This window comes from Hippichthys cyanospilos, chromosome 11 (assembly GCF_059441005.1).
Source record: "Hippichthys cyanospilos isolate Australia breed blue-spotted pipefish chromosome 11, RoL_Hcya_1.0, whole genome shotgun sequence".
Classification (NCBI taxonomy): Eukaryota; Metazoa; Chordata; class Actinopteri; order Syngnathiformes; family Syngnathidae; genus Hippichthys; species Hippichthys cyanospilos.
This window is the reverse complement of record NC_142379.1, coordinates 15844394-15864444: the sequence shown is the minus strand read 5'-3', so window position 1 is coordinate 15864444 and position 20051 is coordinate 15844394. Positions and strand designations below refer to the sequence as shown.

The following is a 20051-nucleotide window of genomic DNA, read 5'->3' as shown; positions in this document are numbered from 1 at the left end:
ATATGTTTCAATACGGTAAGAGATACTTTTACAGTGATGTGAAAAACCGTTTGTCCCTTTCCTGATTTCAGATGTTTTGCATATTTATCACTTGTTAAAATTTCCAAATGAAGCTAGTTGAATGCTAGTTGTTGGACAAAGGGAAGTGGGCTAAAAAAAATCCCAAGAACAAATGCAACATGCCACAATCTGAGGAAATTCCAGACAGAATTAGAAAAAAATGCAATTGAAATCTATCAATCTGGAAAAGGTTAGAAAGCCATTTTCAAGGCTGTGGGTCCCAGCAAAAACACTGTCAAAGCCATTATCCACAAATGGCTAAAACTTGAAAACCTTCCCAGCGTTGTTTAACCAATGAAGATTACTCCAAGAGTCCGAAGAATCATCCAGAAGGTTACAAAATAACCAATAGAAATTTCCAAAGAACAGCAGATCTCATTGTCCAAAAAATGGCATTCTTGGGTGGACATCCAGCTGAAACCACTGCTGTCACAAAAAATCACAAAGGCTCGTCTCACATTTGCCAACGAGCAACTTGATGACTGATCCTTCAGACTTTTTGATAAACATTGTGGATTGACGGAAAAATGAATTCAACTGTTTACCACAGGATCTTGAAGGAGAATAACACAAAAAATAAATCAGCGTGACCACTTTAAAATATGAATTAAATCCAATTGAGATGCTGACATGATGGGCAGCTGGTTTTTGCATATTTATCACTCATAAAGGTATCACTTTATCAATCCAATATTTATATTGCACTGAGACAACACAAGAATATATGAGTTTCTAAATGATGATTATATTTACCAGACTTGAGGAGGAAACAAACTTATCTGACCCCGTGAAAAAGTAATTGCCCCCTGAACCAGATTGTTGTACCACCCTTGGCAGATTGGACCAAAATCAATCCTTTGATAATCGGTGATGAGTTTTTCACTTTGTGGAGGGATTTTGGACCACTCTTCTTTGCAAAATTGTTTCAACTCTGTCATATTTGCCGGTTTTCTTTCTAGCATGAACTGCCTGTTTCAGGTCCAATCCCCTGTCTTCCAATCAGCTCCCTCAGCCACTAGTGCCTTGTTCAGTCCTTGTTGATTAATTTGCTTTCGCTTGTAATTCCTGTCAGCAGTCACGTCCTGGAGAGTTGTGTGTGTGTGTGTGTGTGTTTGTTTGCTTTTGCATCACTGAAAAAAGAAAACACAGCTCAACAAAATATTGGCAGTCGTTATGCAAACCATTGTAACAAAGTACTGTATTTTAATATCTTAAAAATGTAAATTATCACACTGAGTTAAAAAAATACATTTGGACTGATAGGCAAGGTAACTTTACACAGTGCGTAGATTCAAGGGCATAAAAAACATTAAAAAAAGAATGAATGACTTTTTATTTAAAGTATGAAAGAGAGAAGGGCTTCAAATATTGCTTTTAAAAAATGCTTCATAAGCGCTCATTTAGTCTTGGCGTGAGGGACAATCAGCATAGTCTTTAAGCTATGGGAGCATGTTCTGGACCCATGTGGTTTTTGAGTTACTATTCTACTATGTCTTTTGATTAGTGCAATAAATCTTTTCGCCTTTGAAAAACTAACAAGGGTTAGGTGCTCCACTTTGTCGGCCTCATTTTCTGTATATGCACAAAAATGTAATTATTACTTGGAAAGTGAGATTAAAACAGAGCTACTAAGGGGGAAAATTTAAGCGTCTATTTATCCTTTTACATTACAGCTGAAACTGTAGGCATAGACTAATGGTGGTGGTGAGGAAAAATATTTGCTTACCTCTTCTGAAAGCAATCTGCACATGAAATTGTATCAACGAAAGAAAAACAACAACATTGGAACAAATAATATTTTCAAACAATTTCAATTACCCTAAGATAACACTGAACCAATGACAGCAGTTTTCTAGTTTATTTCAATGTACTTTTTGCACTTTTCTTTTTTAAATTCATTGTTTTCTTTGATTTACAATTTAAATCCTTTTCGAGTTCCCTACTCTCTCACCTTCCCGATTCCCTGCAATCTGTGTCAGAAAAGGACTACCGTATTTCTCCGTGTACAAGTCAACCTCCCTGTTTTTCACTTCAATTTAGGTGAATTTGACAAAGTCACGTGAATAAGTCTTCCCTTGACTTTAGAGGTTACACGTATCATGACTGTCCAAATAAAACACATTGCGTGTGTTATTAAAATGACAATTACGGTATTTTTACACGCATTTCTTCATCGTATATTGAATAATATACTGTTGACAGGGGGGGGGGGGGGGGGGGGCAGAAATGAAACAATGTATACATGAGGCAATGTATGTGCACGTAAACGCAAATGATGAAACTAATGTTGCAACCATAAAACGATTTGAAATTTGAATGCTTTATTTTTTTTGACAAAGCTGAATACAAATTTGTCAAAAAGCCCTAAAAATCATCATCACTATCCTGTAAGCATGCCAAATAGCTGCTCCCATTTAAATCCAGGATGTCGTTCTCATTCCTGTTCGTCATTTGCGCAAACGTTACAAAACGTTACTCTTCCACGGGTAGTCATCTTCGGAACCGTTAAATTCGTTTGAAATGGAGGTCTCCAGAAATGCTTTGCGGAAGTCTTCTTTACCCAAGTGATGACTCTGCCGATATCAGAGCATGGATCGGTTGCTCCTCGTTGTTTTTCTACCCCCACCTGCTGCAATCCACGTGAGCCCCTTGTCAAGTCGTCTTTTCCTTTTCATAATGGGCAAAGTCCGACAGATACAATTATCCACGCAGCCTCATTGTTGACAACTAAGTGGCAATAAGGCAGTGCATGACAAAAGTGCATTTGAGAGTGCAAACGCGCTAAAACGGATGCATACTACATTGAATTAGAGGTCCATATAATTGTTTTAAACCTTGTAAATGACACATTACTTATTTTACGTTCAAATTACTGTTATTCAAACACAGATGTGTGGAGAAAATTGGTCTGTTTTTGAGTTACGTGGGTTTAAGTCCACCACCCAATATGGGGGTTGAAAACGAGGAAAAAATATCGACTTGTACACTGAGGAGGACGGTATGTATAAACTATTTATCAATATCTATGTTGAAACAATGAGCGCTGTTTTAAAGGTATACTTTCAAGGTTTCAAGCTCAAAGGTGTCTCATCAATCACTTTATGAAGTAAGTTGACGTGACGTCACAAAGGGGTAAAGCACAGACCTTTATGAGATAAAATTCTGTCAAACATGTCATTAAAATTAACAATTTATACTTGTTGGTGTGTATTTATGATTCATAAGCCACGTTTGTGGGCCGTGACCAGTGTTTTTTGTTGTTGTTTTGTTTTCTCTTGTTTTGCCATAAATCAAAAAGAGACAATCATGCCCTACACAACTACCTGGATGTAGAAAATCATCTGTTGGTTTCTCAAATAAATGCAGAACCAACATGAAGTATTTGAGCAGCTATTGGTGAGTTGAACTTTGAAGCTAACAGAGACAATGACTTTGGTTCACACACCTATCTTGCGTCAGACAGATGAAAAGAAAATGTTGTAGATACTGGCTCATCTTTGAGTTTCAAACCATCCATTTTGCTAAGATCTTTTGAAACTGATTCTGACAACGAGTACCGGGATTATCTGCACACTGAAGTTACATAAAAGATCAACGCGGCACAATGTTTGTTTTACTACACCATGAGACCGGGCGGTATTAAAGAAAGGTGAAGCTACAATGCACACTGTTATAGTTGTTTGTGATCGATATTGAAAGACATTGATGGCATGCCACCTCTCTTTTAGTATTCCTTAGCACATTTTCTAACATAGTTCTCCAAATGAGAGGCAACGTGTTTGTCATTCCCCTTTGATGTTTTTGTTTTTTTGTAAAACTGCTAAAAGCAAACGTGTATTCAATGAAGGCGTATTCAATGCGGCCATATATGAGCTCCTTAGATCCACAGTGAATTTGACATTAAGTTCGTGTTTTACAAGTGAAGCATTTTTACATCCCTGATGAAACTCATTTTAAACAGTTTCCCTGCTCTGTTTGATTGTGTAAAAGCTTGCAACGTGGAAAGTAAGTGAGAGATACTGAAGTTATATTGAGCACAGCAGGAAACCCAGCATGGGGCTTCTTCATCTCTCAGGGATTGCTGCCTGCTGCAAAATATCACAGTTTGACTTACTGATAGAGTATTGCAGGAAGATTATCTCATGAAGAATCTTCACTCCTGGTCCTTGAGGGCCAGCATCCTGTCTTCTTTCTGCAAGACACCTGATTTGACCAGGATCATGATCTACCTTCTGCAGATCTTGCTGATGGTCTGTTTATTTGAAACAGGTGTGTTGCAGCAGTGAAACAAAATAGCAGATGTGGGCAACTTACATTTATTTATTTGCTGGTCCGACACGGCAGTCGTCAGTCATCAGTGCCCTGCCCCCTTCTGTCATCGTTGGTCCGCCATTTTTTTCCCAGGCTGAAAATTGTAATTGTCCCGTCAGATAACAGCCAGTCCGTCGCCAACTTCCGTCGTCAACGTCCCCGTTGCTCACTTGCGTTAAAGCCCCAACTAACTTTTGTAAATACACACTCAAACCAACTAATTTTTTCAGTATACTGTTGCACTGCGCTTAAAATAAAATATAATGAAAGTGAAGCAACAAAACAAAAATCAACTGAGGCTCTTGAAATCCTAAATTGCAACAAACCATTTCATAAATTATAACCACTTGATCATCCGTTACAGGTGACGTTTCTATTAAGAGTCTAAATGTCACGTCACGTACGCTGCAAGAAAAAAAAAAGTATTGCAGAGCTTGAATTTACTAAATAATGTCGATGATCTGGGAGTTTAAAAATGTCTTTGTAGCATTTCCTTGCAAAAAGCCAATCAGAGTATCCTTTCCTTGCAAAGAGCCAATCAGAGTGAGCATTTGCCCCTTTGCTGTATACCCATTGGCTACTTGAACAAGAATGCTTTGCTAATCTATTAAGTATTTTTTTTTTATGTAAATCATTTAAAAAGCAACCACTGTGTATGCAAAAAGCTCCGTGGCACCAAAATACAATTAAGGGATTTGCCATATAGATTTAAAAGCGATCTACGGACACTAACTCTACTAATTAATAAATACATGTACTCACTCAGGAGCAGCTCGATGGAAGAGTAGTTAGCACGTCCACCTCACAGTTCAGAGTCCTAAGTTCAAATCCACCTCGCTCTGGCCTTCATGTGTGGCATTTGCATGTTCTCCCTTGTTGCTTGGGTTCTCTCTCGGCACTCCAGCATCCTTCTACCTCCAAAAACATGCATGGCAGGTGTATTGGGCACTCTAAATTGTCCTTAGGTGTGATTGGGTGTGTGATTGGTTGTTTGTCCCTGCCTGACCTGCGGTTGGCTGGCAACCGGTTTCCAAAATCAGGCACCCGCTTGCTTGCTACCTTAGTGAGGATAATTGGATAGATGTACTCACCTATTAGAATCTCATCTTGCGGCGGAGGCCACGGAAGCAGGATGTTGCGTTCTTCATGGCCACCTTCTTTTCTGTCTTATAATGCACTTCATATAGATCAGCAGCAGCAATTTGTGCTAGCATGTATCCACCAAGTGGTACTGTTCAGTACACCTCCAGTTCGAAGAATAGTGTGATGATTTTGGAGTATCCAACCTCATCATTAGTTTCAAACTTTTTTGCAAAGATCTCTGATGCCAGTCCTTGAGGATCATGACTGAAGACCCCTTATCTAATGTATGCCTGGGTCTTAAATCCATTCTTTGATATGCTCTGTCAAAAAGACACACAACATATAGTCCACTTTATCCACCTAATATGTTGTGTGGTTGTAATGAGATTCAATTCTCATGCAAATGTGTGGCTGGGCACCACAAACCCAGAGCCAGGAATGCTGGCGAATATTGATTTTGTTACCATGGAGACCGGGATTGTAGCTAGAGATAGAGCAAGAAAGTGACTTCCACCCACCACCCACACAAGGAGAGCCAAGAGTGTGGAAAAAGTCAGTGGAATCCAATAAAAGTAAATTAATCACAATACTGTGATTAAGAATGCACATTTGGAGGTCCATCAATATAACGGGGGTGTAGCTACCTGCCGTTGTGTAAATCCGCAGCGCCCAACCTTCTTAGGCAGAGTCATTTTATTTTTGATAAATTTTGAAGACCTGGATAAAGCAAACAAAAACAAAGATTTAACTCACCATTTCACCATTACAGTAAATGTAATAGCAGTGCTCTGCGCTTTTAAAATACTGTAAATCCAATAAAGGCTTTTGTTTTAATGCCAACTGCAGCCACTTTTTTAGAAACAGAACATAAGTCCACTCGTGTGGCTATTCTATTTCAAAGACTATCCAACTCACAGCGCTTGTTTGATCAGCTCATTAATACAGTTTATATAGTTTAAAAAATATATTTTTCTATAGGTTTTTTTTTTTTTTTGCATCCCTGCATACATTTATAGCTCTATGGAAGTTTGGTGCCTATGATTTACTGTATTCACAAAGTTGCTTAAATTACAAAGTGGATGGGAGAATCTGTTCACCCAGAAATGTGCATATTATAGCTTGTACTTTTTTGGATTGTAGGAAGAAACTGGAGAAACCCATGCAAAACCGAAATAAGTACGAGAAGTTTCAACACAGGAAGGCCAAGATTTGGACCCTGAACTTCAGAACGGTGAGGCAGATGTACGTATTATAGGAGCAGGGTTGGACGGGGACCAAAAAAAAAAAAAAAAAAGCCTTGGTATTTCGACTTATCTGGCATCTGCGCGTCAAAACCTGACCAGACATGACCACCCCTATGATGTGGCTCTCCCAATGATGCAGATTGGCTCAGTTTGATGTCTGTGTTGTAAATTGGGTAATGGGCTCATCCCTCTTAGTTTGCCTGTCTCTTAGGGTAAAATGGAGGAAAATAATAAATCGCACCGAGTCCACCCTAAAAAAACAGCAACCCATCGGGCATTTTTCTTGAATGCCAGATGGCCAGTCCAGACCTGTAGAGGAAAGTGATGCAAAAGCATGTTTCCATTGGCTGTTGGTTGTATTCCTTCACTAGAACATGCAAGGGAACACTGTTACAAAGTCAAAATTGTCAAACAAAGGATTTATAGATTTTTTTAAAAAAAATTTTATCCAACAGCAACACTTTTCATGTGTAACTATGAGAGTATGATCATTATTTATTTTGAGATTATATTGAGTTATATTAATGTATTTTTTCACAGTCTGCAGCAGGTGTCCAAGCCTTTTCCTTTGAGGGCCAAATACAGAAAAATACAAAGATGTAAGGGCCATGTAAATGATTTTTTTTTCTCTAACTCATAGTGAAAATCAATGAAGCAAGCAATTCCACATTGTTTATATGATGCATTTGTGATGCATTTTCACCAACTCAGGCTTAGGTCTATGAGAATGAACATTAACTGTACACTTAATGCCCTTTAGAATGAAAGACATTAAAGTTGCAGAAAAATTTATGGTTAGTTATTTGAATATTACAAATCGAATTCACTAGTGCTGAGAAATGCCTTTAAAGTTTTTCCACATTATCTTTCAGTGGTGCACATCACGGACTAAGCCCTTATTTTCATACACTTTGATTAAGATTTGAAACGTTCCGGTAAATGTAAACTGAGCCCTAAAGGTGTTTTTGTTTTTTTGTTCGAAATCCCAAACTCTTGTCGAAAATTTGTATTTTTGTCAACTAAAAACTAATCTCTGTGACATAAGCCTGCTTTTGTGGAAATGCATCATATTTATTTTTAAGAAAGTTACTTGGGAGATGAGGTACACTATATTTTTAGCATATATTGCGGACAGCAATAATGGAGATGACTGGCTGCAAATGCCCCCCGGGCTATAGATTGGATACCACTAATTTACTACCTCAGCCAAAGCAGCCAAAGCAGGCAAAGTCATGCGGTGCATCAAACAGTTAGCTCATTGACACTATGTTGTCAGTTACCTCCAGCTGACAGGCAGGAAAACATCCCACAGCTTGCTCAGACACAGACACAACTATACAGTACAGTATATGCATACACACACACACACTTCCTGAGTCCTGTAGCGCAGGCCTCGTTGTGCTAAAGCCACCAGACTGTGCTCCGCCTGATTACCTCCCTTTGGCCCGACCCTTCAAGTTGATCGGCAATTACTGGCCCTTGACAAACAAAGAAGGGAAAAGGTCCTTATCATGGTTTCTATGGCAACCCGTGTCTCAATCTATCCGATGGTTCTCATTCGCTGCCCTGTCCAAGAAAGGCGACAGCCTGATTGGAACAAGAGCTAAAAATATCGACTACTAGTCTGATTTTCTCTTCTCTTAAATGAGAAGAAATCTTAATTTAACATGTCATTACGACTTAAGTACAGATGAAAAAGCGCAGTGATCTAGTCTGCCTAACAACTCTGAGATTTAGGATTTGAACCCCAGTATTCCTATGCAGTTTGCATGCTCTCCCTGTGCTTTTCTAAGATTGTCTTGTTAGATTAATTTAAGTGTCTTAATTACTCAAAAGTGTCAGTATGCATATTTGTAGAATTCTCAAATAACATTACAAAACACCTTTGTATAACTTTCCATCTGCCTCCCCTCCTTTTCGTTTTCATTTAGGAAAAAAAATAACTCTTTTTCTGCCTATTTCTTGCGTGTATCAGTTAATGTGGAACTGCAGAATATTTTCTGTCTGACACAAGCGTTATCTCCCCCAAAGCAGTCAGTGCAAATGTTCTCCGGGGGGAAGGACAAGGGCACAAGGGTGGAAGAGTGCAAGTTATTGAAACGGAGAAGAGAATGTCGTATGAAAGGGGTAACCTTCTGGGAGCCACAAGCAGAAGTGGAGAGCAGTATGATTTCAGCAAATCATAAAAAAAGAAGAAACGTAATAAAAAGCAAATAAAGGGGAAGAAATGGTCAAATCAATAAAATAAAAAAAAAAAGAGGTAAGACCAGGTCAAAAGAGAATCAATCCTAAAACTGAACAATTGCAGTAAAGGCGGTGTAGTAAAAAGCACACCGGTGTGTTTAGGTCAGATAAAAGAACCCTGCCTGGGGAGCCAATGTGCACGCGTGATGGAACATTGATGAAAGCTCAGCGATATTCTTGGTGTCTTGAGAGTCAGGAAAAGTTCACCTCAGTCAAGTTTCCACAAAACAAACAAACAACAAAAAAAAAAAGTAAGGAATCTCAGCACTGTACATTACAATGTATCACTTGTTTTTACCCTACCCATAAAATGTATATTTTGAAACCTAGTATGTGAAGTGGATCCTGAGATAAAACCATCTTAAAAAAAATCTAATAATGATAAGCTAACTATAGATGAATATTTTTTTCTCCGTAATTCCTCAATGGAAAATGGGTGTCATCATGTTCTTTCAAAGTCTCTCACAGGTGAACCACCTTATGAGGACTAATAGCTGATTAGTTAGACCGTTTGGGGCAGCCAACAGTTTTTGTTTGAATATATCAGTGGATGTCGGTCAGACTGGCTTCCTGGAATATTATTTAAAAAAACACAACATATTTAATGAATGAGATGTTCGGAGAAAATGGGTACGGCTGATATTAAGACACCCTAACAAGCTTTACTTCTTTGAGTGCAAATCGATCGAAGAAAGGAGGACAGAGGAGTGGAGAAGGGATGGATTGAGGCAGAGGACGAATGCATGGCCTGGGAGACAAGTGCTAATTGTAGATTAGTCACTCAAAGTGTCATGGGCTCGTCACTGTGTGTGCATGCGTTTGTGTGCGTGTACTTGTGTTTGTAGAAAGGGATTTATGAGGGGGAAACATTGGAATTTGCCCTTAACGACTGTACAGTACATTTTTATTAAAACTGATTGACATGATGTGCAACACACACATGCAAGCGTTATAGAATGCAGATGTTGACAGCTGCCGAAGTGAAACTATAGTGACGTTAACAAAGATGTGATTATGCGTGACTGGTTAAAAATAGCATTGCACTTCCTCTGAACACGGTCAGTTGACAGATTAACAAAACGCCTCAAGATTAAAAGATGTCCATTTTAATTTGGTCACTTAGCACCTCCAAGTGTCATATTATTTGTTTACGAATGCACGACACACACATACTCATACGCACACTAACACATATGCACAGTTTGAATCTATGTAGGCCATGAACTACTGAAAATGCTGGTTAGTTCCACGAGTCATTATTTGCATTATTAAGAACACATTTATTTTCTGACCCTTCCTCAGATATCACTGGAACATCTAAATAAATAATGATGATAATGAATTCAGACTAGATGTGTCAGATGGGCAGAACGTGACAGTATATATGTCAAACTTTAGACCCCGATGATATACGATATATCCAGATATTTTTGCTTAAAATGACATGAAATGAATGGAAATGGTGATTATCAGTTGATGTCAAAACAGAAAATTACTGTATAGAAGCTAAATGGCTTCCTTGAGTAGCAACATTTCTAAGTCTGGTTCGATTCTGAAGGATTTCCTCCTAGGTTGCTTCTTAATTCTGCTAACCAGCGACACAACTAAAATCAAACAGCAAACATCCCCGTTTAATGTTCTTCGTGAGCAACTTTTCTTTTTTTGCTGTTGTTTTTTGTTTTAGCTATGCAGTATCCAATTTATGAGTTGAATTGTGCACCACATCTATAAACACACAGGCAGCACATCGCTCGTTTTATCCGTACTCAAGCACTTGTTGTTTCGGCCCTGTACCGCAGCAAATTTAGTGGTTTGACATAATTTGAAGAATTTACTGTAGACACATCCCAAACATCGGGTCCAGCCGTTGGCATTTCAGCAACTGCTCAAACAGTCTCCTCCTCAAGAGGTCCAGACGAGCTGGCACCGCGTACCTGCTAACACAACGTTGACCCTGTCAAGCCCGATCAGACTTCTCCCTGCATGGGTCAGTACAAACTTGCCATCTCCATTTAAGATATCAAGAGTGTCCGTTCGCTTAAAGTGCAGGCTAACAGTTGAAATGGACAGGCACGTCATCTCTTGTACCTTGGGATACTTCGGGAAAGCGCAGACGTGTCTAAACTCTGGCCCGGGGGCCAAATGCGGCCCGAGCTCAAATTTAGCTTTCCCGCATTCTTTGTCATAAAACTAAATAAGGTCTGGCCCACCGCCCTGTCGACTGGCATATGAAACCATACCAAATGCAATTTTAGATTCATCAAGAGGGCAGTCTTGTAACACCACGATGGTGATATATTAAAGCGGGTGTGTACTGAACCGCAGGATTTCAATTTAAGATGATTTAATCCATCTTTGTGTCCTTCCTTGATTATTGCATTTTGAATATGAATGATTTGCTGAGTTTCTGTTCTGTTTGGGGCAGTATTTAATCTGAGAAGGACTTGATTACAGTGGCACATGTTTACACTTAACGTACTTTAATGCAGGTAAGTCGTCAGCTATTTATAATATTTCATTGCATAGATGAAAGGCAGACTGATTTGCGAAAATATGTTTGGATTAAGTGTTCTAAGAATGTCAGGCTAAATGTAGCCAATCTAGCCATCCGTGCAAAAAAGTTTGAAACTCCCCTGCTGATGAGGTTCGATACTCCAAAATCATCACACTATTCTTTTAACCGGAGGTGTACTGAACAGGACCACTTGGTGGATACATGCTAGCACAAATTGCTGCTGCTGATCTATATGAAGTGAATTATAAGACAGAAAAGAAGGTGGCTTTCGTTTCCATTGTCTATTTTCATAATGTTCAGTGATTGAGCAGATTTTTGAAAACCTGAACGCTGTGCAGTACTGTGTACACTCTTTGCAGCCAACCTATCCTGCTGCTAACAAAGCACCATAGGTTTCACTCTGGAAACTGGGTGAAAAAATAGACTCTATGCAGATGATCTACCCAAAGGCCTTTGTATTTGTGTGTGTATGTGTGCGCGGGTCGTGCATGCCTGTGTAGTCCCATGTTATATAAGATGTTTGGAAATGGGCTGAACTCTACACCGTGTAGTCGGGGAAGGGGACTACTCTCGTATCAAAAGTACAATTTACAAGGTCTGAAAATAGCATAGATTGTATCCTTGGTCACATGCACAGCTATGCTGTGATTCCACAATATATTCCCTTTACTAGTCCTTTTTTTAATATTCCCAGAACTTTTGACATTTTCCGCCTAATCCTCTTTTCTCTCCTCATTTCCCTCATCTGCAAAATCACCACTGTCATCTCCTCTCAAAATCATTTCTTGTTCGACATTCTCACTCGCGCTCGCTCTCGCTCGCACTCACACACTGCACGTACACGTTCAGTGCTAGCTTGGAGATGTACCAAGCAGCAGTTAAGCTGAAGTAACGTTTTTGTCATTTCCAACAAATGTCTCCATCTGTGTCTGTGTTGCGTTATCTATAGATGTTACTTTCCACTTAAGGCAAATCCATCCTTTATTCACGAACACAGACGCATTAAAAACGGAATGAGTCCCTATGAAATGTTCTCATGGCTTAATTGACTGCAATCATCTGAAGAGAGGCTATAGTTTATAGACCTATTTCTACAGTCTTTTCTGAACTACCATGTACAAGAAACAACTATCTCCCCACGTTCGCTCATGCGTCTTCATAAAATGCAGAAGAAGGCAATGAGCCTCCTGATATATCTTTTATTGCGCAAACTTAGGGACTTGCGATAAGAAGTGTGTCTAAGCATCCCCAAATGACCAACTCTTTTGTTTTTAATGTTGTGTCGGGTATTTTCTCTCATGTGCTTTTGGTTCGCCCATTGAAGCTTGAAGGCTGACCCTTAATAAGTTCAGTGAGAAGCCATGTTATTGTTGGCCAGTGTTTTAACGCAAACAAATAATGTTGAAATAACTAACAGGGCTCTTGTTCACTGTGCCAGTGACAGCACACCGAGCCAAGCTGGAAAGAGAATCTTTCATTTCATCAGACTGCTGTCAAACTGAGTGTTCTGGGCACGGAGGTGAAACAGAAACTGGACTGTGAATGGATAGTTGGATCCTAGTTTGGAAAACTGCCTGACAGGCCTAATTATAGCAGAAAGATTTTAATCTGTCATCTATCTGCAAACTTTAGGACACCAAATTGGAGCAAGACTTGTTTGAAAACATCCATCAGAGAAGCAGCTGCAGTTCTCTCTGTCTGGGGGGTGGTCAATGCCTGTCACGTTGGCGGCCAAAGACCCAAAGGGCAAAACTTTTACTAAGCCCACATGGGCTCAGTGGCGAAGAACAGATGGGCCAAAGAGAACGAGGAACGACAAACTCACTGCAACATGAGTAATAAGGCTTGCTGTTCAAATTTCACTTGACATTTCTTTCCCGCTGCTGAAGTTTCCTATATGTTTGTTGGGTTCATTGAAGATGAAAAAAAAAAATCCATTATTGCAAATCTTGTACAGTGCTTTTCCTCATTTGGATCGCAAGTGAGTGGTATACCAAATATATATCAGCAAGGGCCCGGATATATCCTGGAATGCTCGTCAGCCAACTGCAGGGCACGTTATTGTAAAATTGAGTGTGAGTTGTAGTTTGGCTACAATGCATGAGTCGGTGATTGATTGACGGGGTCATGTCATAACTTAAGTCAAACGGGACACACTTCATCTTCTCTGAACTAGAGGAGGATGTAGTGGTAGGAAATGTTGTGCAAAGTTGCTCACAATATTCCTTTGTATTTCAGTTTGTCCAGCGTTTTACTGGACTCCATGGGTCTTGGGTGCCAATGATGGAATTCAGAACAGTAACTTCATGTATTCAAAAACTCATCCTACTTGAAAGCTCCTCACAAAACACAAACCAGTCATTTTGACTTGTCGGGATCAATGTTATTTTATATGCGTGCACTCAAGAAAATACAAGGTTGACTTTAATTTATCTTTAAATTGGTCTAATCTTAAGATAATATTTACATATTTAACTAACAAAATTAAATTGTGTGGGACAGACTGAATGTTCTGGAACTATTAAAACAGTTAAGACTTGTGCTTTGGTTTATGTTTTTTGGCGCCACCGCTGGCCGCTGTTGGCGGTGCATTTCTGAAAGGGAGGGGGAGGTGATCCAGTTGGGATCAGTTATGTCAATGCCACACGTTGTTGTTCATCCTTACGAGAGCTGGCCCACAAGTGTCTGTGAGTCGTTTTCTTTCATGGAATATTATTTACCTTAATATGCCCATGGTTGGTCATTCGTGTTATTATAGATAACAAGCTGGCTAATGTTAGTTTATATCAGCATGTTAAATGGTGCTGCCTTTGTATGTGTTGACTCGTTAGCATTTTTGTGTTAGCTCATTAGCATCTCATATAGAAGAGAATATTATTTGTGGTTGTATATTGGATTTAATCTTCACAGTTGGTTTGGTAAAATGTAAATTTCACATATGTATACTTACTGTATGTTTGGTATATATTATTCTTTGCAGTTTTACAAAATTAAAATGAGTGAGAACGACACAACTATTAAAGAAGTTGCCCTCATTTTGCTGTTCGCTGTCTGTCTACCTTGACGAAAACCACCTTAACATCTTGGGAGGACAGAACAGTAAAAAGACACTCTATTCGGCAGAAGCAACCATAAAGAGACAGCTACTGTGTGTCATGGATGACAACAAGGAACAGTTCAATAAATACCATTCCCAGGAAAAGCAACAACCCCAAATGGATGCAAAATCATCTTTAGCAACAAGATCCTGTTGCTCTAGCTCCTCAAAGCATTCATGTAGGTCATTAGCAAGCGTCGCAGCTGCCAAAGCGCGAGCCAAAGCGGCAGCTGCACATGCGCATTTGGCCTATGCTGAAGAGGAAGCAGAAGCTATGAAACAACAAGCTGATGTCCAAGCTAAGCTACATGTCCTGCGAATGAAGAAAATGGCTGCTGCCGCAACCGCTGAAGCTACAAGTCTTGAAGTTGCAGCTCAGCAGCTAGATGAAAAGTTCAACAGAGATGAACACTTCTCAATATCGTCTGAGCATAAAGTACAAAGGGTTCAAGAGTATGTGAACAATCAACCATATGACCAGAATTACCAGACTACCATACAACATGATTATTATCCAGTCACACCTTTAGCTCCACCTAAGGTGTCACCAAAAATATCAATTTCATGTCCAATCACCTCTCTGGCTCCCCCGGATGCACTTTTCAAGACAGAGGCATGTGAAGGTCATCGTGTGAACCCGGTCACACAACTGTCTCCACCTTGTATGCTTAAGAGAGATGAGGATCAACCAGCACATCCACATTTGTTGCAGCTACATCCTCCCATTAATCAGCAGAATACAGAGCCTACACGCTGCTGCGAGCCATCTCGCCTATCACCTCCTCATCACATCACCCAAGACTCATCGCCAATCGAAGATGTGGCACGATATCTCATGAAACGAGAATTAGTGTCAGCCACATTACAGAAGTTTGATGACGAGCCAGAAAGTTACCGTGGTTGGAAAGCTTCATTCTTGAACGTAATCAAGGGCTTATCACTGACACCACGAGAAGAACTTGATCTTCTCTGCAAATGGCTTGGGCCACAGTCAGCAGCGCAAGCAAAGAGAGTCAGCTCTGCACAGGCTCATAATGTTAGTGCAGGCCTTCAAATGGTCTGGCAGCGTCTAGAAGAAATGTATGGAGCTCCTGAGATGATTGAATATAGTCTCTTCAAAAAAATCGAAGAATTCCCAAGGGTATCTGCCAGAGATGGAGCCAAACTGAGAGAATTAGGAGACCTCTTACTGGAGTTGGAGCTCGCCAAAGCAGAAGGTTTCTCACCTGGACTTGCTTACCTTGACACAGCACGTGGTGTCAATCCAATTGTGGAGAAACTGCCATATGCGCTCCAAGAAAAGTGGATAACCAAAGCATCCAATTATAAAATAGACTACAGTGTCACATTCCCTCCCTTTAACGTCTTTTCCAGATTCATCCAAGAGCAAGCTAGGATCAGGAATGACCCCAGCTTCTTCTTCCACCCCGCAAGTGCAGGGAAAATGGAGAAACCTACAAACAACCTCAATAGAACGCGTATCTCAGTGAGGAAAACAGACATCATAAACAAGTCAGAGTCTGACGCTCCAGGAATCGACACAATTGACAATCCAGACAAACAGTGCCCTCTCCATAAGAAACCGCACCCGCTCCGGAAGTGCCGCGGTTTCCGCAACATGACTCTAGAAGAAAGGAAAACTTACCTGAAAGAGAACAGGATATGCTTTCGATGCTGTGCATCCACCAAACACAGAGCAAAGGACTGCACAGTTGAAACTATCTGTATGGAATGTGAAAGTAAAAAACACATTTCAGCATTACACCCAGGTCCTCCACCAAACGATACAAATCTCACGAGACCACAGCCAGAGTTGGAAGATCACGGCGAGGAGCCAGAAGAGAAGACAGTCTCAACCTCAGCAACAACACTGTGCACGGAAGTGTGTGGAGGCTGGCGTAGTTCTAGGTCTTGCGCAAAAATCTGCTTAGCCAAGGTGTATCCAGAAGGGCAGAGGGACAAGTCAGTCAAGCTCTACGCTGTCTTGGATGATCAGAGCAACCGCTCTCTTGCGAAGTCTGAGTTTTTCAATCTTTTTGGTGTCATAGGACATAAGGAGCCATACACACTCAAAACCTGCTCAGGTCTTGTGGAAATGGAAGGAAGAAGAGCAAAGCACTTTATAATTGAATCCATTGATGGCCACACAAGAGTGCCTCTTCCTCCATTGCTTGAGTGTGATATGATTCCAGAAGACCGTTCTGAGATACCATCGCCAGATGTTGCACATCATCATTCGCACTTGGAGCCAATAGCACACAAAATCCCAGCTATTGATGAAAGGGCACACATTTTACTGCTTTTGGGAAGAGATGTGTTAAGGCTACACAAGGTGAGAGAACAACGCAATGGGCCGCAGGATGCGCCATTTGCCCAGCGTCTCGACCTTGGCTGGGTGGTGATAGGAGATGTCTGTCTCGGAGGGACACACAAGCCAACCTCGGTGGAGACCTTCAAAACCAACACACTGCTTAACGGAAGACCATCGTATCTCAGTCCATGCACAAGCAGTATTCATGTAAAAGAGAAGTTGCCTAACCAACTGAAAGGTATTCACCATCGAAACCAAACAGACAGCCTTGGAAACACAGTGTTCATAAGGAAGGTAGATGATGAGAGGCCTGCACCCTCAGTCAATGATAAGCAGTTTATGATCATTATGGAAAGGGACATGTATCAAGATGAGTCTAACACATGGGTGTCGCCCCTGCCTTTTGCGACTCCCAGACAGCGACTGCCGAATAATCGAGTCCAGGCTCTCAAGCGGCTCTTCACCCTTCGTAAAAGCCTAGACAAGAAAGCAGACATGAGAGATCACTTCGTCGAATTCATGCAACGCATGCTCGACAATCAGCAAGCAGAGCTGGCTCCTGTTAAAGAGCCTGGTGAGGAGTGCTGGTACCTGCCTTTGTTCGGAGTATACCACCCACAAAAGCCTAGTCAAATTAGAGTAGTGTTTGACTCAAGTGCAAAACACGAAGGACTGTCGCTAAATGATGTCCTCTTGAGCGGCCCAGACTTAAATAACACTCTTGTTGGAGTCCTGATGCGCTTCAGAAGGGAGCCTGTGGCCATAACAGCAGACATAGAGCAGATGTTCTACTGTTTCAGTGTAAGGAAAGACCACCGCGACTACTTGCGCTTCTTATGGTACAAAGACAACGACCTAGCCAAAGAGGTGACAGAGTACCGCATGACAGTGCACGTATTCGGAAACAGCCCATCGCCAGCCGTTGCGATATATGGTTTGAGGAGAGCTGCTCTAGCTGGAGAAACAGAACACGGCAATGAAGCATGGACGTTTGTCACCAGAAACTTCTACGTTGACGACGGACTGACCTCGCTTCCCACAGAAACTGAAGCGGTGAACCTGCTTAAAAAGACACAGAATATGTTAGCGGAGTCAAATCTACGACTACACAAAGTCACCTCAAACAGTAACAAAGTGATGGAGGCGTTTCCAGCGGAAGATTTAGCAAAAGACCTCAAAGATTTGGATCTTGGAACAGACCGTCTTCCTCTCCAACGAAGCCTAGGTTTGAGCTGGAGTTTGGAATCAGATGCCTTCTGCTTCCGAGTTTCTAGAGAAGAAAAGCCCTTCACTAAACGAGGCATATTGTCCACTGTAAATAGCATATTCGACCCCTTAGGATTCATCGCCCCCATCACTGTGCAAGGGAAAGCTCTTATCAGGGAACTTGCCTCAGAACCAGGGGACTGGGATGATCCGCTCCCACCTGCGAAAGAGAAAAAATGGAAAGCGTGGAAAGAGTCTCTTGTGGAAGTAGAGCTTTTACACATTCCCAGATGTTATGTTCCATTATCTTTGTCTTCGACCCATCAGCGGGAACTGCATGTCTTTGCAGATGCCTCATCAACAGCAATTGCATCTGTAGCTTATATAAGGGTTGTAGATAAAGAGGGACAGTGTTTCACTGGATTTGTCATGGGAAAAGCCAAGCTAGCACCTAAACCTGCACACACTATCCCACGTTTAGAGCTGTGTGCTGCAGTACTTGCTGTGGAGATGGCAGAGCTTATTTGCCAAGAGATGGATCTAGACTTTCAGACTGTTAAGTACTTCACTGACAGCAAGGTAGTTTTAGGATACCTTCACAACACATCACGGAGGTTCTACGTCTATGTATCAAACAGAATTGCAAGGATCAGATATTCATCTTCACCCTCACAGTGGCATCACATATCCACAGAGCACAATCCAGCCGACATCGCCACAAGGCCGATACCTGCATGTCTTCTGCAACACACCTTTTGGTTCAGTGGACCCTCGTTCCTGAGAGAAAACAACCAACAACTATCACCAGTTATAACAACGGATTTCAACCTTATCAATCCAGAGCTTGACCCAGAGTGTCCCACTGTCTTAACACCAGCGATGCTCCTCACACAAAAGGCGTGTTCTGCTCCTGCACCAGAAGGAGAGTTCGACCCAAAACATCTCTACAAAAAACAATGGCGTCATGTACAATCTCTCGCTGACACCTTTTGGAAAAAGTGGAAACAAGAATATTTGGCAACTCTGCAGATCAGAAAGAAATGGATCAAAGACAACTACAACATCCAAGTCGGAGACATTGTCCTTCTTAAAAACGAACAAGTCGAACGCAATAAGTGGCCGATCGGTCTCGTTGTCAAGACCATCCCCAGCGAGGACAAGAAGGTCAGGAAAGTGGAGGTCAGAGTTGCAAAACAAGGGACTCCGCGGATCTACTTACGTCCTGTGTCTCAGCTAATCCTTCTTTTCCCAAAGGAACCGGCAAGTAAGACTCAAACGGAACAAAATAAATAGTGGTATAAAGGACTTATACCAGGCGAGGAGTGTTCTGGAACTATTAAAACAGTTAAGACTTGTGCTTTGGTTTATGTTTTTTGGCGCCACCGCTGGCCGCTGTTGGCGGTGCATTTCTGAAAGGGAGGGGGAGGTGATCCAGTTGGGATCAGTTATGTCAATGCCACACGTTGTTGTTCATCCTTACGAGAGCTGGCCCACAAGTGTCTGTGAGTCGTTTTCTTTCATGGAATATTATTTACCTTAATATGCCCATGGTTGGTCATTCGTGTTATTATAGATAACAAGCTGGCTAATGTTAGTTTATATCAGCATGTTAAATGGTGCTGCCTTTGTATGTGTTGACTCGTTAGCATTTTTGTGTTAGCTCATTAGCATCTCATATAGAAGAGAATATTATTTGTGGTTGTATATTGGATTTAATCTTCACAGTTGGTTTGGTAAAATGTAAATTTCACATATGTATACTTACTGTATGTTTGGTATATATTATTCTTTGCAGTTTTACAAAATTAAAATGAGTGAGAACGACACAACTATTAAAGAAGTTGCCCTCATTTTGCTGTTCGCTGTCTGTCTACCTTGACGAAAACCACCTTAACATCTTGGGAGGACAGAACACTGAATATAACAAAAAAGATTAAAGTTAACATTTTGGTTACTAAAAGTCAACATCATGACGTCGTT

The 20051-nt window shown here is 40.9% G+C and overlaps 1 protein-coding gene across 2 annotated transcripts in view; it reads left to right on the top strand.

The window, feature by feature from the left end:
- The first annotated feature begins 3270 nt into the window (after positions 1-3270).
- The window catches only part of pde2a (phosphodiesterase 2A), a 197284-nt gene continuing 180503 nt past the window's right edge, over positions 3271-20051 (top strand). For both annotated transcript variants that reach the window (XM_088428419.1, XM_088428416.1), the window contains exons 1-2: positions 3271-3456; positions 6595-6696. In XM_088428419.1, coding sequence (XP_088284545.1) covers positions 3434-3456; positions 6595-6696 — 125 coding nt within the window. In that variant the 5' untranslated portion in view covers positions 3271-3433. The remainder of the gene's footprint in view (positions 3457-6594; positions 6697-20051) is intronic.